Source organism: Schistocerca americana, chromosome X, assembly GCF_021461395.2.
Source record: "Schistocerca americana isolate TAMUIC-IGC-003095 chromosome X, iqSchAmer2.1, whole genome shotgun sequence".
NCBI classification, from domain to species: Eukaryota; Metazoa; Arthropoda; class Insecta; order Orthoptera; family Acrididae; genus Schistocerca; species Schistocerca americana.
This window is the reverse complement of record NC_060130.1, coordinates 783,312,702-783,331,920: the sequence shown is the minus strand read 5'-3', so window position 1 is coordinate 783,331,920 and position 19,219 is coordinate 783,312,702. Positions and strand designations below refer to the sequence as shown.

At 43.5% G+C, this 19,219-nt stretch overlaps 1 protein-coding gene across 1 annotated transcript in view; it reads right to left on the bottom strand.

The window, feature by feature from the left end:
- LOC124556317 (alkaline phosphatase, tissue-nonspecific isozyme-like) overlaps positions 1–19,219 on the bottom strand; it is a 655,606-nt gene that overhangs the window by 587,961 nt on the left and 48,426 nt on the right. Inside the window, exon 2 of the mRNA XM_047130289.1 lies at positions 2,890–3,125. Coding sequence (XP_046986245.1) covers positions 2,890–3,125 — 236 coding nt within the window. The remainder of the gene's footprint in view (positions 1–2,889; positions 3,126–19,219) is intronic.

The window sequence follows — 19,219 nt, the reverse complement described above, 5'->3', positions numbered from 1 at the left end:
CATTGAGCTGGTGCCAGATACCGTCCCAGATATTTTCCATCGGTTTCTGAATAGATTTTGATGGTTAAGATATCAGCGTGAGTTCACTAATATTCTCCTCAAACCACCGCAGAAAGATTCTGGTCTTATGACATGGCCGGTTATGCTGCTGGAAGATACAATCACTGTCAGGGAAGACGTAAAACATGAATGGATGCAGATGGTCTGCTATAAAGTTCACATAGTTCATAGCTGCCATACTGCACTCGGTTACCACCAAATATCTCACTGACCCCACCAGCCTACATTCGCGATGAGGACAGCCAGTCGCCTGAATGGCGACGTATGTGGACACAACCATCTACTTGGATTAACCAGAAATGTGATTTATCCGACTAGGCATCTCATTCGGGAGTGCATAGGAGGTGTGTGCTGCCAAGCCCTATGTCCCTCAATGTGCACTGAACAATGTGCTCCGAAACATTGTCGTCAGATCTCCCACAGCTCGTGCCACCTATGCTGCTTTACAGAGCGGACAAACGTCCGACATCCACATTCTGTGGTGAGGCGTGGTCTTCTAGCATCTTGTCGCCTACTAGTGGTTCCACAGTCCACTTTCCACAGATGCTCACATGGCGACATTCACTCTCGTGGTGGACAGTGGTCATAATTTTTTGGCTCATAATATATATCTGCCCAGGTATGAAGTCCATCTCCTCTTTCTCCCTTTCTCTGTTCATCTCCTTCTCCCCTCTCTCTCTCTGTCCACCTCCGACATACCTACTCACTATCCACTTCCTGCTGCCTCTCTCTCTGTCAAACTGCTACTCTCCCCTCTCTCCATTCATCTGCTTCTCCCCAATCTATCAGCTCCTTCCCCTTCTCTCCACCTCCTCCTCTTCCCTGTAAGTCCATTTCATCCTGCTCCCTCTATCTCTACCTCATCCTCCTCTGTCTCCTCCCCCCTCTCCCTGTGCATGTCCTCTTTCCTGTCTCTGTCCATTTCCCCCTCGTCTTTTCTCTGTCCATATCCTCCTCCCCCCTATTTCTGTCAACTCCTTCTTTCTCCTCTCTGTCAGTCCATCTTTTCCTGCCCCCTTTCCTCTCCACATTATTACCACCACTCCAACAGGATGTTGCTAGTTCTTACCCCCACGTCATTTCTTTCCTGATAGCAACTAATATGTGTACCAAGTTTGGTTGAAATCGAACAAGAAGCTTTGGAGGAAGTTTTTACCCACGTGCGTACTCACATGTCACGTATATCATATATATCTAACATATTTCACACATATTTGTACACATATTTCACCATATCTGTAGCGACATTGGCCCTGCAGTTTCGTTTTCACGCAGTTCAATGATTATGACGTCATATCTCCTGAACAATGTGACATACAATCACATAATTTTGTGCATATATACAGCGGCACATGTCGACACTGTCTGCGAAATGTGTCGTGAATAGAGTTATTAGCAAAGGTGTAATAAATTAAAACGTTACACCCGATGCGACAGTTTTACTTCAAGAACAGCGAAAATGTAATAAGCGATAAACTTTTTCTCTTTCATCATTTTGTAGGCGTTGTCAGCGAGTAGTTTTTGAAATGTTTGAAATTGTGCGTTAAGTTTGATGCAAGTCACCAAGTGCTCTCATTCTCAAATACTGAATGAATAAAGACTGGGTATTCTCGTGACGTGGGCTAGACTTCTTTTTCACTCCCATCCCGCCCCTTTGATAGGTAGGTGGTTCTTACCCCCACAGCGATTATATCCAGATAGTAAGTGGTATGTTACGGCAAGAAAGTTCTTCTCAACTGCCTAATCCAGAGTGACGAATAGGAACTTAATTAAAAATTGGAAACACATCCTACGATAGACACCATGTGTGTTCTTCTCGACTGCCTAATCCAGAGTGACGAACAGCCCGAAACACTTCGCGCGCCATATCAGAAAAGGCGTGACCCGAACGCTTCCGAAGTGCTTCGTCTGCAATTTCGTCAGTCTTTTGTTTTTGATTTAAATTGTTTTTAATTATTTTAAAATGACTGATTAATAGTCAGCTGTTGAGAGATATTTATATTAAAAAGTGAAGTCATTCCAATGAGTAGTTTAACTAATAATAATAACTACACTTTAACGTTTTGGCGCCCTTGCTCCGAACACAGCAGCCAATCACACAGCAGTAGCATTATGCAGGCGGTCTTTCTCACGGGAATGGTACCGAATCTAACATCTGTCACAGGTACCTCACACCACATTTCGTCGCCTATATACTTCTTGCATCTCCACTGCTCTGGGAACAGCTTCTTGGAGCCTAATATGACGGCTGACAAAGCCAGAAATATTGCAATGTGTATCAAGTTTATTTGAAATCGGCTCATCGTCGCTGATAAAACACTAATACGACCTATTCTTGAGTACTGCTCGAGCGTTTGGGATCCCTATCAGGTCAGATCGAGGGAGGACATAGAAGCATTTCAGAGGCGGGCTGCTAGATTTGTTACTGGTAGGTTTGATCAACACGCGAGTGTTACAGAAATGCTTCAGGAACTCACGTGGGAGTCTCTAGAATCGCTACTGAGGAAATTTAGAGAACCAGCATTTGAGGCTCTGCAGTACAATTTTACTGCCGGCTACGCGGAAAGACCACAAAGATAAGATAAGAGAGATTAGGGCTCGTACAGAGGCATATAGGCAGTCATTTTTCGCTCGTTCTGTTTGGGAGTGGAACAGGGAGAGAAGATGCTAGTTGTGGTACGAGGTACCCTCCGCCACTCACCGTATGGTGGATTGCGGAGTATGTATGTAGATGTAGATGTAGAAGGAGATGTGCAACATTCATATATACATTTTATAACATATATCGATATAGCATCAGGAATACGGTTAGTTGTTGGATGTAGTTACCCTGGCGAGTGCGGTGGCGGGGAAGCGGTCCCAGGTGAGGTGGTGGTCCTCGCCGGAGGATCCGAGGCGCTGCCCGGCGAGAATGCGTGCGGCGGTGACGGTGGAGAGCCCCATGCCGTCGCCCACGGCCAGCACGACGTTGCGCGCCCGCGCACTGCCCCCGCGCGCGTCCGCCTCCGCCTCCTCCAGCCGCCGTCGGATAGCCGCGTGCGCCGCCCGTTGCCACGCCTCGCCGTCTGCCGACAACGCAGCACAGTTAAAACACGCGTGGCAACTGAGAAATGCACTGCTGGTCATTTAAATTGCAACGCTAGGAAGGATACCAACTAAAGAAACTACTTGCTGTGCGTATATTGTGTACTAAGAAGAATTCATGATAAAATTGATAGATGATTGGGGTGTACAGGGAGCTAAATTTAGTACACAGAGCTGCTCCCTCTGATAGTAATAGCGCGTCTAGACTGGCTGGGCATCAAATCGAACTGAGCTTGGGTGACAGATGCAGGTACGTACACTACTGGCCATTAAAATTGCTACAGCAAGAACAAATGCAGATGATAAACGGGTATTCATTGGACAAATATATTATACTAAAACAGACATGTGATTACATTTTCACGCAATTTGGGTGCATAGATCCCGAGAAATCAGTACCCAGAACAACCACCTCTGGCCGAAATAACGGCCTTCATACGCCTGGCCATTGAGTCAAACAGAGCTAGGATGGCGTGTAGAGGTACAGTTGCCCATGCAGCTTCAGCACGATACTACAGTTCATCAAGAGTAGTGACTGGCGCATTGTGACGACCTAGTTGCTCGGCCGCCATTGACCAGACGTTTTCAATTCGTGAGAGACCTGGAGAACGTGCTCGCAGGGCTGCAGTCGAACGTTTTCTGTATCCAGAAACGCCCGTACAGGACCTGCAACATGCGGTCGTGCATTATCCTGCTGAAATGTAGGGTTTTGCAGGGATCGAACGAAGGGTAGAGCCACGGGTCGTAACACATCTGAAATGTAACGTCCACTGTTCAAAGTGCCGTCAATGTGAACAAGAGGTGACAGAGACGTGTAACCAACGGCACCCCATACCATCACGCCGGGTGATACGCCAGTATGGCGATGACGAATACACGCTTCCACTGTGCGATCACCGCGATGTCGCCAAACACGGATGCGACCATCATGATGCTGTAAACAGAACCTAGATTCATCCGAAAAAATGACGTTTTGGCATTCGTGCACCCAGGTTCGTCATTGAGTACACCATCGCAGGCGCTCCTGTCTGTGATGGCCGGCCGCGGTGGTCTCGCGGTTCTAGGCGCGCAGTCCGGAACCGCGCGACTGCTACGGTGGCAGGATGTGTGTGATGTCTTTAGGTTAGTTAGGTTTAAGTAGTTCTAAGTTCCAGGGGACTGATGACCACAGCTGTTAAGTCCCATAGTGCTCAGAGCTATTTGAACCATTTTGTCTGTGATGCAGCGTCAAGGGTAACCGCAGCCATGATCTCCGAGCTGACAGTCCATGCTGCTGCAAAAGTCGTCGAACTGTTCGTGCAGATGGTTGTTGTCTTGCAAACGTCCCCATCTGTTGACTCAGGGGTCGAGACGTGGCTGCACTATCCGTTACAGCCATGTGGATAAGATGCCTGTCATTTCGACTGCTAGTTATACGAGGCCGTTGGGATCCAGCACGGCGTTCCGTATTACCCTTCTGAACCCACCGATTCCATATTCTGCTTACAGTCATTGGATCTCGACCAACGCGAGCAGCAATGTCGCGATACGATAAACCGCAATCGCGATAGGCTACAATCGGAAACGTGATGGTACGCATTTCTCCTCCTTAGTCGAGCCATCACAACAACGTTTCACCAGGCAACGCCGGTCAACTGCTGTTTGTGTATGAGAAATCGGTTGGAAACGTTCCTCATGTCAGCACGTTGTAGGTGTCACCACCGGCGCCAACGTTGTGTAAATTCTCTGAAAAGATAATCATTTGCATATCACAGCATCTTATTCCTGTCGGTTAAATTTCGCCTCTGTAACACGTCATCTTCGTGGTGTAGCAATTTTAATGGCCAGTAGAGTAATTCAATGGTGCTACAACTCTGAGCCACAATTCGTCAATCGTAGTGGCGGGTGAGTGGTAGCTTTTCAGTGTTCAAAATCGTTCAAATGGCTCTGAGCACTATGGGACTTAACATCTTAGGTCATCAGTCCCCTAGAACTTAGAACTACTTAAACCTAACTAACCTAAGGACATCACACACATCCATGCCCGAGGCAGGATTCGAACCTGCGACCGTAGCAGTCCCGTGGTTCTGAGCTGAAGTGCCTAGAACCGCACGGCCACCGCGGCCGGCCTTTTCAGTGTCTAAGCAAACAATAACAAAATGTTTCCAATGTGGAGAACTGTTGGCCAGGACAGCATTAAAATACGCTCTGTATCGAGGTAGGTCACAACACTGCAACACGTGGTCTTACGTTACCTTGTCGAGAACAGGGTGCAGCCACCGACGTTAAAACGTCAAATGTATCAACCGCCGTCAAAATTAACGGCTATGCGAACGAAAGGAGACTGTGTTCTGTACGCAGCGGCACCTCGTATACATCACGACAAGTGCCGGGCCTATATGACGCTGACAAATGCTATCTGGCAACCCTCATTCTCTTCAGAGCCTCCAAACATGGATATGTTCATGATATATGTATATAGAACTGGGAGTCCTCAGACAAGACAACGTGGTGCCACTTCTGTGTCCAATGTTGTGATTGAGCCCACAGTTGTCAGCACCCCTCTGCCTGTTATCGCGTCAAGGGAAACCGCAACAGATGACGTGGCAACAGTCCGAAGTGCTCCATACGTCGTCGCACTGTCCGCGTGGATACTCGTGTTGTTGCAAACCAACCCATTCCCTGATTTAAGGGGCGTGACTTGGTTGTACGATCCTGCATGGTGGAGCAAACAGTATGTCTGCCCTCTCGGCCGCTGTTCCCGATGGGACTGTGACATCTCGCATGGCACACAGTGTGGCCCTACCGACCCCCATCGATTTAATATTCGCATATCAGTCGTGCAACGATATAGCGGAATGATAATCCACAATCTCGAGAAGCCACGATCCAGAAACTGCCGAATTCCAGTACGTGCTGGAAGATGTTTTTCCCTCTTAGACGAAGCATAAAACTATAGTCTCAGACAACCGACATTCGAAATTCGGTTTCTGAATGCGAAACCCGCTACGTAATATTAACAGTGTAGATGGCGTTTCTCCTCACTACTTTGTGCGGTGGCGGTGAAATGCTGATCATTTGCACATCCAAGCATGTTGTACACTATACAGTCAATAAGGAATTAGCTTACAAAAATTCCGTTACAAATATTGCCATAAAAATTTACAATAGTGTTCCATATAAGAAAAAATCATTTCATCATTCTAAGTTTTTAGTAAAACTGTAAGGTCACTCTTATTTTATCACTTTTCCAGTAGCAGAGTATTTAGAACATGTGAAACACTTGACTAAACAGGAAAGTGCAAAATATCTTACTGCAAATAGTGAAAGCTCTCTTGTAGATAAAGCAATCGAACACACACACACACTCCTAAGAGACAGTGCACTTATATTCATATAACCTCAAACAGTTTAGAATAATGCTTATATTAAATTAATAAGAAAGTCTCAGAACCTATTAGAAAACGCGAAGGCAAGCAAAAAAAAAAAAAAAAAAATTAATATAGCGAGACGCGAACCTACAACACATCAGACATCACTCTATAACTTCCTCTCTATTCTTTACGCTGTTTTAAACTTGCATAACACGTGCCGATGCGTTACATGTTACCATATTCTGAAGGCAGCTATGTTATTGATGGTCATGAAATTGTAACAAATCGTACTAAAGAAAATGTGTTTGTGATGGATCTTCAGCGTGCTTTTGCCTTGAAACCGCATGCTTCCGTTATATGCATGTTACAATTTGAAAATTATTTAACCAGAAATACGACATTTCTCGTCATTTTATCACGACGGACTTTCAAGAGATCAATTTTGTAGTGCTTTATGGGCTTCAACTGAAAGCCAACACGGCGTCTCCAGACTTTCTAGTTAAAAGACATGGCGTGCATGTAACGTAGGTGGCGTTCTTCCATATCATTGGTCTACGTTTAAACGCACATTCAGAATATCTGCCATGCTTGATATTGTTCTACACGTTCTGAAAGTCTTCACAACGCGCCTCTTCCACGGTATGAGATGATCAGAAACTCGGCATTATCGACGTTGACGTTCGAATGCACGCTCCGTGTCCCGGTGCGCATGCGAACATGCGCTCCACTCTCAGCGGTATCAAATGTAAACCTATTTGGAGCGCGACCTTCTCCACTCCCCCCAGAGACACCGTTTGATCAAAGGATGGAGGGATGGCTCTTATAGTTTAGTTTGACTGAGCCAGGAAGACTGGGACAGTTTATATTTACAGTGATACAATGCCACGTGTATTTAGACATTCAGAATAAGCGCTGGTATGGAGCATGTATATGGTCATTGCAACGAAGATACGAGTCTCTTTAATTTAGTACACCAGTGACAGTTTCTGGAATATCTCATGGAACAGTGTTTGCTAGGACATACGACACAGTGTTCATGCGCTATGTGCTTCTCTTCTGAGTATCCGGGATGCAAATGAATAAGATTTTCTTCCTTACATTTTAAATACTTGAGCACATGTCAAAGTTGGACACAGACAGCAACTTGATTTATCGTCTAGCACATCTAAACGTCGAATTGAGGGGTGAAATTTTTGAATACTTGATTTATAAGAAATAGTTCATTCACAGATCTTTACTTGAAGTGGCTCATTATCACCTGCACCGTTGCCTGTCCTGACTGAGACTTGCATGTTGGAAACCACGGAGAACAGGGTATATGTCTGCGTGTGCTCAGTGCTTCCACCTGTTGTCGTACGTTTTTTTCGTCTACATATACTCCTTATACGGACCTTATGGATCAGTTAGCCGCCTGGTGCGTTGCGGGCACGTGACGCGGTAACAAAAGTATGTAAGCGGAGCAGACACGGACGGGGGATCACCCTAGAGAAGATATGAGCTGCAAATGGAGAAATTCATTAAGATAAGCGAGTTTGACAAAGGGCAGATTATTATTATTACGCAGAACCTGTGAACGAGTATCTCGAAAACGGCGAAGCTGGTCGAATGTTCACGTGCTACTGTCGTGAGCATTTACGGAAAGAGGTAATATAGTGAAACTACCACTAGGCTCTAAACTGTTGGACGTCCAAGATTCTTCACAGAACGTTGGGTTCGGAGGCTTGTCTGCTCTGTAAAGTAGGATAGATGGTGATTTCTGGCACCTCTGCAGAAAGATCACAATGCTGGTGCACGCACAAATGTTTCGGAGCACACTGTTCACCGTACATTGCTGAACATGGAGCTCCGCAGCAGACCACCCCTAGGGTTCACATGTTGGCCCGACTACATCGTCAGTTACGACTGCAGTGGGCACGGGACCATCGGGATTCGACCGTCGACCAATGGCAACGTGTCTGCTCTTCGGGTGAAGCATATTTTTGCTACATTAGGTCGATGGTTGTCTCCACAAACGCCGCCATCGAGATGAACGACGGCTCGAAACGTGCAGTGCGCCACAGACACAGGCTGGTGGGAGAAGTATTATGCTGTGGGAGACATTCTTCTGCGCTTGCATGGGACCTGTGGTAGTAATCGTAGACACGCTGACAGCTGCTAACCACCTGCATCCCTTCTGCTTGACATCTTCCCCAACGGCAATGTCATCTTTTAGCAGTATAACTGTCCGTGTCTCGGAACCAGAACCGTGCTACAGTGGTTTGAGGAGCATTATGGTGAACTGACGTTAATGTCTCACCGACCAAATTCGCCTGATGAATTGAAACCCATCTGGGTCACTATCGATTGCCTACACCACGTACGCAAATCAATGGCCCGTTATTTACGCGAATTACATGACTTGTGCGTAGACATCTAATGCCACATACCTCCACAAACCCACCAATAAACTGATGGCTCCCTGATACGCAGAATCAGCGGTGTATTTCATTCCAAATATGGCCCAACAAGCTATTAAGCTTGTGGTGATAATGTTTTGGCTCACCTGTGTATATGGTCTGATTTTCACTCGTCTCAGTCTTCTAGCTGTGTGGTTAACCGTGCTTTATACAGCGCATAGACAGTGTGACACTGGCGTACTGCTGCTCAAATGGATAAAATTTCAACCCGTGTGTCTTTCCTCATGCGATACCTTGTGTGATCATCCAGTGATAACTATGATGATCACATATCAATGAAGGATCACCACTATGGCAATCGCTAGCGTTTGCAACAAAGGTACTGAAGTATCTTGTGGGGAACACTCTCTTCTCTTCCTCCCTCCATCTCTCTCTCTCTCTCTCTCTCACACACACACATACACTCTCTGCAATAATAGTCATGTATTTCTATTTACTGACACACTATAAAACAGTGTGTACTACTTCTTTAGCTTACTGTGTAATATAACCAGTTTCTGACTTGTGCCGATTCATATGGTCACTTATCCCCAGATAAGATGAGTCACTGACAATGTGAGCTCTTTGTGTCTGACATTACTACACAGTATGCAATCTAAAATAGCACAAAATACGTACCCTCATATAATAACTCAGACAAAACGTTTTCGAAAATAATGCTACCTAACACATAATTCAGTTTAAATTACACTCAAACTGTCAGTCTATAATTATCTTAAAAATCCGTCGTAATATAAATGGGGATGTGAGGAGGCAATTTTCGGTCCTGAATCCAGATTGTAACCCTTTCACTATTCCATTTGGCATTAGAAGCGATCCCATCGGTTGTTCGTTTTTTGTGTATGCCAAGTGACTAGTATACATTATGCGATCAGACGTATCTGGACATACCTATGCAATGCAAAATTGACCTCTAGATGCCACGAGAGTATAAAACGAGGTGGAGAGTATCGAGTTATCAGTAAAGAAACAGTAACAGCAGAATGGGTCGGTCAGCAGCGATCAGTGACTTAGAACGCGGAGTAGTCACTGGATGTCACCTGAGGAACAAATCCATCAGGAACGGTTCAGACCTTCTAAAGCTGCCAAATTCGACCATTGGTTATGTAATAATTGTTAAATGGAAAGACGAAGGAACAACCACAGTCAAATCAATACTCGGCAGGCCTCATGTACTGACAGATGGCGAACGTTGGACTTTGCGTGGTATAGTTGTAGAAAATCGTATGCAGCCAGAGGAAAGATTCACTCGCGAATTCCAAAGTGACTGACACAATGACTGTTCGTAGGAAGTGAAGGTGAATGGGGTGCAATGGTCGAGCAGTTCTTCGTGAGTCACACATACCCGTAGCCACAGATAAGAGACGCTTGAGGCGGTGTAAAGAGTGGAACCATTGGAAAGTGGATGACTGGAAACAAGTGATTTGGAGTGTTGAATCGCGCTGTGCCTTCTGGCAATCCAGTGGCAATATCTGGATTTGACAAATGACTGAAAAACGTTACCTGCCATCATGTGTAGAGCTAAGTGTGAAGTATGGAGGAAGTGGTGCTACGATATGGTGGTGTTTTTCGCCGTTACCTTGTGGTCCCATTATTGTGTTTAAGCAAACGCCAAATGCGGAAACATGTGTACTGCGTACAGTAGAGCATTGTGTTCTGTGTACAGTAGAGCAACAGTTTGGAGAAGATGACTGATTGTATCAGGGTGACAACGTACGCTGTTACAAAGAAGCATATGTGAGGCAGTGGTTTGCGGACAACACGTGGTTCACATGGCTCTGAGCACTATGGGACTTGACATCTGAGGTCATCAGTCGCCTAGACTTAGAACTACTTAAACCTAACTAACCTAAGGATATCACACACATCCATGGCCGAGGCAGGATTCGAACCTGCGACCGTAGAAGTCTCGCGGTTCCGGACCGAAGCGCCTAGAACCGCTCGGCCACCGTGGCCGGCTTGCGGACAACACAATTCCTGAAATGGGCTGGAGTACCCAGAGTCCCGACCTGAACCTAATGGCACGTCGTCGAGATGAGTCAAAAGGTCGACATCGCTCCAGACAACACCGTCTATCATCAATACTTCTTTCATTTTCGGGTTTTGAGGAAGAACAATCTGTAGTTCCTCCATGTACATTCGGACATTTCATTAGAAGTGTCCGCAACAAAGTTCAAGTCGTCATGGAGACGAAGTATGCCCACAGGCCATGCTAATTTCCACTAATAGGTGTCCGGATACTTTTGATCAGATAATGTGGCCTGTGTTTAAATCTTTTTTGTTATCTCAACCAGTTTTACTCATTTAATTTACACTCTAAGACAAAAAAAACGTTGCACCATGAAGTAATTACCCAAATGGAATATAAATCGGAAGATACCTGTACAGGCACAGACAAACAAATGGTTAAAGTTTCAGAAAAATTTGACGATTTATTCATGAGAAAAGATTTAAAAACTGAAGAAATGAATGACGCGTGGTCCAACTGTGGGCATTATGAAAGCAGTTATTCGATTTGGCACTGATTGACAGAGTTGCTGGATGTCCTCCTGAGGGATATCGTGACAAATTCTGTCCAATTGGCGCGATAGATCCTAAAAATTCCAAGCTGGTAGGAGGGCACTGTGCGTAATGCCACAACATTCTTAATTGGGGAGAGATCTGGTGAACTTGCTGGCCATGGTACGGTTTGACATGCACAAAGTCAAGAAGTACAAATATTCGCCATGTGCGGAAGACCATTATCTTGCTGAAATGTAAGCCCAAGACGGTTTGGCCTGAAAGGCAATAAAAAGGGGCGTAGAATATCGTCAGGATACCGCTGTGTTGTGAGGGTGCCACGGATGACGAAGAAAGGGGTCCTGGTATGAAAATAAATGGCAGCCTAGACCATCACTCTTGGTTGTCAGGCTGTATGGCAGGCGACTCTCAGGTTGGTATCCCACCGCTGTCTGGGTTGCCTGCAGACACGTCTTCGTTGCTCATCGGCACTCAGTTCAAAGCGGGACTCAAGACAATTCTACTCTAATCAAAGAGATTCCCACCAGAGTACGTGTCTAGAGACGTCCTGGACTGCAGTGTGATACCAACCTAACTGTAGCCCACCGTGCGGCCCGAAAAACAGCAGTTGTGGGCTAGGGTGCTATTTCCTTACATACCAGGACCCCTTCTTTGTCATCTGCGGCATCCTTACAGTACACCGGTACGTGGACGATATCTATGCCCCGTTTTGTCGCCCTTCATAGCAAGCCGTCCAGGGTTTACATTTCAGCAAGAAAATGTCCGACGCGTACCTCTTGTACTCATGCATGCCAAACCCTACCTTGGCCAGCAGGGTCGCCGGATCTCTCCCCAATTGAGAACGTTTGGAGCACTATGGGCAGGGTCCTCCAACCATCTCGGGACTTTGTCGATCTAACGTGCCAATTGGATAGAATTTGGCACAATATCCCTCAGGAGGGTATCCATCAACTCTGCCAATCAGTGTCAAGCCGAATAACTGTTGCTCAATTCGTGAAGCTCTTGCTCTTGAATACATCATCCAATTTTTCTGAACGTGTAACCATTTGTTTGTCTGGCATCTCCCAGTTTCCGTCCCATTCTGATAACTTCTTCGTGGTGTGTCCTTTTTTTGCCTTAGAATGTATTTAGGAATACCTCAAACAGATATCTCGTGCGAAATGTTTGTCGCTACACATAAGCAACTTTTAAGCAGCACATAGGTCACTGAAGTAGTATGTCACAAGAGGTTCCGCATGGCTTCCCACATTTACATTCAGGTGTTAATTTATCGTGATTCCAACAAAAACATGGCTGATTGGGTGAATCAGCTGTGAATAAGGGTACTACTTCCTTTGTTTAGTCTCCAGTGAACGTCTGGAAACACATTAAATGTTCTCCACTCAGAGGAATACACTTCCCATTCTATTGCCACTACTCTAGAATTACATTTCTGTACACTAAATACTTGCTGGTCTAGTACGAGTTTCATTATCCCAAAAATCTTTGCTTTTAACCGATAATTCTTAGCTTGTTCTTTACCCGATAAGCTCGAAAGACAAAACCCTTTTATTGCGAGTACTGCATCTGCCCAAAATGGTCCAAATGGCTCTGAGCACTATGGGACTTAACATCTGAGGTCATCAGTCCCCTTAGAACTTAGAACTACTTAAACCTAACTAACCTAAGGACATCACACACATCCATGCCCGAGCCCGGATTCGAACCTGCGACCGTAGCGGTCGCGCGATTCTAGACTGAAGCGCCTAGAACCGCTCGGCCACTGGTGCCGGCACTGCATTTGTAGGGAACGTTTAAAAAGCTGCTTTACTTCTTACAATGATGGTTCTCTGCAATCCTCTCAAAGCCAAAGCACATTTCACAAGTTAAATCTGTGCTCACCGGGCCTAGAACCGTAGGCAAGCAAGTTTATGATAAGGTTTGTAAAATCTGGTGACAAATTAAAACCTCTCTGCCCAATACTTATACGATTGTTGCTTGCATACTTTATCACAATAAGCCATTTGATTTACTGGCGGGTAAAGGCGCTTTCCAGGCATCTCTATGCCACACGCATCCATGTTGCTCCTTCGTGCTTCCTAAATTCATGCACGCACCTTAGATTAGGCCTCGGTATCGGTGTTTTCTCGCGTCTTGGGCTGCAGCAAAGAACTCCCTTGTTCTATTTATCAGCCATCCGCCTGGCTATATTATCTGCCCCACGCCATTTAAGTTTCATTATGGTGATAATGGCATCTTCCACTCCAATCCGGTCCCTGATTCACTTGTTAATTTTCCTGTCTGTTCTAGTAGTTCCCAAAATTCATCTTTCCATTGGTTACTCAAAAAACTTCAGTTTATAAATGGTTTTCGTATTAAAAGGAAATGCACACTGATTTAAAGGTTCCTCTTCAAACAGTGTTTTGAAAACACTGCTTATGTTACCAAATATACTGCAGCCCATTCTTACTCTGTTGTTTATTTCTTTATCAGTCTTCAACTGCCCTAAACACAAAATCTCGTATGTTGGCTGTACATTATTTTATTCTTAGTGTAATTGACTATCAGGCCTACTTCTAAACATGTTCTGTTTGTTTCTTTCATTCGCTTTTGTAAATTATTTGCACTAGAGGAAAAAATGCTTACTCACGCTATCTAACTGAACGCCAAAATAATCTGTTTCGGTTCCCTTCTTATATTGGTCTCCTGTATCCTGATAATGGATACTTTTTTAATCGACCTTTAAACAATAAGTAATTGGTTTCTGTGGAGCAATTATAAAAATGGGATATAGGTATAACGTGTTTAGAGGGGATAAAAAGAAACACGTTTTTGTGTGATAAGAATATCGTAGGTGCACCAGTATCCCCACTAGGGATCCGTGAAACTCTTGGCGCCAGTGATGTTCAGAGACGGTTTCTAACTACCATGTGATTCATATTGTTTTAAAAATGTTGCTAAAATTGTCGTCCATTTACATTACTGCACAACTGGCATCTGTGCGCTAATGATAGTCTAAAACATCCAAGACAACCAGATGTTTCACGAATAATAACTGCAGCTTCAGCTAAAACAGTGACCAGCTCTTCTGCAGTGTCTGTTAGTCTCTTGTAACGAAACTTATGCTCTCCCTGTATGAAAATAAATCCAAATGTATGTCAGAAATATCTGTAAAACAACACTGATCACATGGCAGTTTGAACACCATCTCTGATCATCACTAGCGTCAAAATCTTCGTGGATCCCTACGAGTGAAGAGGTTCACAATTAGAGATGGGCGATGTTCTCTCACACTGATTCAAATAGCCAGATATTTGTAAAGAGTGAGCGATCAGTGACTTGGAAAAAAGGAGGGATAGCTCAACTGATACCAAATTTCTCTCTGGTGACATTAGTGAGCGGATCGAAGATTCTGCAGCAGGCCGCTGCAATGTAACAGTTCGCCACACCACATGCTTACGCCACACTTGTCCGCCCTATTCTGGAGTATTGCTGTGTGGTGTTGGATCCGTATCAGATGGGACTGATGGATGACATCGAAAAAGTTCAAAGAAGGGTAGCTCGTTTTGTAACATGGTGAAATAGGGGAAACAGTGCCACAGACATGATACGTGGATTGGAATGTCAATCATTAAAACAAAGGCGTTTTTCATTGTGACGGGACCTTCTCATGAAATTTCAATCACCAGTTTTCTCCTCTGATTGCGAAAACATTCTGTTGGCACCCACCTACATAGAGAGAAATGATCATCACTATAAAATAAGAGAAATCAGGAGCCCCACAGAAAAATTAAAATTGCTCGTTTTTCCAGCGCGCCGTTCGAGAATGGAATGGTAGAGAGACAGCTTGAAGTGTGGTTCATAGAACCCTCTGCCAGTTACTTTATTGTGAATAGCAGAGTCCTCACGTAGATGTAAATGCTGAAGGAAACGGTTCCCAAGGTGCAAAAATAAAAATAAATAAATAAAATCTAGAATCGAGAGAGGGAGGGAGAGAGAGAGAGAGAGAGAGAGAGAAAGAGGAAGATGAACTATCTGCCATGTGCATTATATGGATTTACATATCTTACTAATGTCGTACAACTTCTCTCAGCTATGAAAAGAATAACAAAATACAGTACCATGTCTACTACAATATAGGAAACCTCTTCGCATTGAAAATAATTTCCATTCACTCTTGGAATACAAACTTGGCCAGATGTTGGAAACAGTGTGACACATCGACATACTTCTGTAGCTCCATAGCCCAGGTATTATGGCTTCTGCACAACGTTTTCCTGTTACTGGCATTTGCATCATTGATGAACAGTTTTGGAATTCCAGCTTCCTTTGAAATTCCCAGTTTATGGAGCTCCCTTCATGTTGTTTTGGTGCTGACGAGTTTCAGGAGTGTGGCAATGCGTTCTGCAGTGACCTACAATTTTTCCATGTTCGAATTCATTTAGCTCCTACAAATATATTTTCATATAAACCCTGTACTTCTGAGTGGGCTGTTATTACTTATCCTTTGACATAGCATTGCACTCAGAACATGTTGACGATTGTATGAGTAGAACATGTTGCAGTCTTCAGCCACTGCTCACATGGAGCAGAACTCAAAGTGACTCAAGAATCTCTGCTCCCCTCAGCTTACACAGAGCGGATCGCAAAGTGAATAAGGATTCACTCTGCTCTCTGCGTTCTTGGCTCACACACTGAATCAGCTAACAGCTGGCTTTCTTGTCTCAGCATCTCGTCTCTACCAGATATCGTTATTTATAATAATATTGATATACATATTATATAGTTATTTTTATGTATATGATAGTACAAGTATACAATACTTCTTTTTATTTTTTATTAATTCATTTAACTTGATCAGGGTATTGCCTCCAGGACCGCTCTTACATTGGACCACGGTTTTATACGTAAGTCCTCTTTCTCCATTACTAGGCATTTGCCTGTCACGTCCTCTTGTGCCGAATTTATTGATCTTTGCACTTGTTCCTTGGTCTTCCTAAATATATTCTGCTGGTTAGGTAATAATTCATCATTAACTTTCGTATTCTGACGTCTTCCATTTTTGTGACGTAGTCCCTGCACTTGGTCCTGTATGCCTTAATCTGCTCGTTTAAGAGTTTTGCTCCTATTTCCTCTCTGATGTCAGCTTTCATTCTCCTGTAATATAATGTGTACGCAGCTACTCTTCTTAGCAATTTTATCTCCAGTGCTTGTATTGTTTTTTTTCCGAACTCACTTACACATGTCATTGTCAGCTGCGTCAGTGCTCTGTGAGCATGTCTTTACAAAATCAAGACAAATATTCACTGCGAAAGGAAATCAATTCATTTCGAATAAAATAGGTCAAGAGTCACTTATAAATCATAATACTGTTAATCTTCATCCTTGGGTTCCTATATTGCTAAATTGATTGTGAATGAAAACTGTAGATGTGTAAATTAATTACACTTTTGTTATAATTCTTACAGTTTATTTTGTTTCTGATAAAAGTAATAATACATAACACGAATTACACTTATTTTTAAAATTATCCCACATAAAAAGATATTTAGGATTTTTTTGTAGTATGTTTAATCCTTACAGCAAACGAAACATAGAACTTTTAAATCTCAGAACTACCAGGGACGTAACACAAACTTATTACTCCTCTTTCTATGTTCTTTCAAAATGGAACCAAATTATTAAAAATATAGATATTCTGACCTGAATTAAAAAGTCAAAATGCCTTCCTCTCATTTTATTTATTTTTGTGGACGAATGGTGAGTGATGAGTCTTAAAAAATAGCTAGTTCATTCCAGTCAGCTGTTCTGATTCTATCTCCCAAAATAATGGTTTTACCCATCTCTAGTTCAATGTGACATATTTGTCACCTAAAAAGTGTTTTTTTTATCTCCATCAAATACAAGAATTCTGTTTACATAGTTTTTTACATTCTATGTATGGAATAGTACAGGTATCTCATTAGGTCCAATTGTCAAAATGCGAGCGTACTTAATACCCGTCCATCTGTGTGACTTGATTGAAGAGTCTCTGGCAGACAAAACAAAGCGTGTCATTTTTCGTACAGGACTCCCCTACGTCAATATCTGTCATGTTAGATTGGATGCGATGGTTGAAATGTATTACGATTTTCCGCAGTAAAATAATATCGCAAGATCGAGTTCAGCATTTCGGCTTTCTGAAGAATTTTGAAGCCAGTATGACACTAAGCGAATGTTATTTAGATTTTATTCCTTTACTGATTTTACGTAAAAGCAGAACTTTTTAGATTTTTCTTTTCAAAACGACCAGCAGTAGTATTTAAAACGTCACTGTAACATAGCAACGTAAAATTATTACTTCGACGATGATACAAAGAAACAAGTGATGCTTGTTCGCAAACGTGTGGTTTTATGTGAATTTGGCGCTGTTGATTACTTCTGCATAAAAGAAACGTAAATTTTTCTACGAATAGTTTTATATGTCATTGAAGACAAATGACAACCATTAGAAATATTTTTCGCTGTTAGCTTCTTTTCGCTAACTTGTATTAGTAGTCAAGAGTTGTGTACCATCCGACGTTTATCGCCTGCTATGTACTTGTCTAAAAAGAAAACGAAGGGAAAAAAGCTCGAATCCCAGAGCGACGTAGACGCCGCTGCAGTACTTCTGCCCGCTTGTGTGTGATACGCTGTGTGCTTTTGACGGTCCCTCAAGTATTCAGCAAAAAGAGCAATCTGTCGGCGAGCTCTGGAAATCTCGAGAAATTTTAAATGCACACATCAGCTGCATGGATATTTCTCCGTATGGAAAAGCACATATTATTCCCTCCCAGAATGTTACCAGGAACAGGGCTTTTAATGGTGTGCCCATCACTCCGAGATATTTTTAACTAACAAGTTAGGGGACCCTGGAGTGGCCTCACCTGTTCCATCTGAGAAGATATGACAGCTTAAGCGAATTGATGAAAAACACAAAACAGCCATAAATTTGGAAGTAAATAAAGCAATTTTAATCTTTTAGTACGACAGAAATACGTTTAACAAAGACTGTATGGTTTAATTATATTCTCTTCTTGGAAATTTCAAACAATGCAAGTGCATTACACCTGTTTTATATCTGTAGCAAAGCATGTCTATTATCTTGCATACTTCGTAGCTATTTGTAGCCTCAATTACATTTTATGCTTTGTAAGGATTGATCTTGTATCGTACATTCCATAAAAATAATCGCAGTACAAGTATAAAGCTACTGTAATCTGCCGGCCACGGTGGTCGTGCGGTTCTAGGCACTGCAGTCCGGAACCGCGGGACTGCAACGGTCGCAGGTTCGAATCCTGCCTCGGGCATGGATGTGTGTGATGTCCTTAGGTTAGTTAGGTTTAAGTAGTTCTAAGTTCTAGGGGACTGATGACCTGAGATGTTAAGTCCCATAGTGCTCAGAGCCATTTGAACCATTTTTTTGAGTTGGCACTCATGGAATAATCTGGATTTGTCTTCAAGCGTTTGCCAGTTCAGTTTTATCAGCAATTCCGTGACGCCCATGGGTCAACAAACCTGTGACCATTCGTGCTGCTCTTCTTTGTCTCCATTTATGTCTACATCTTACTCCGCAAGCCACCTTGTGGAACGTGGCGGAGTGCACTTCGTGTGCCACTGTCACTTCCCCCCTTTCGTATTCCAGTCGCGAACAGTTCGCGGGAAGAACTATTGCCAGTAGGCCTCCGTATTTATTCGTATCATCGTAACTTTATCTTCACGGTCTTCTATTTCTAGGAGGAAGCAATA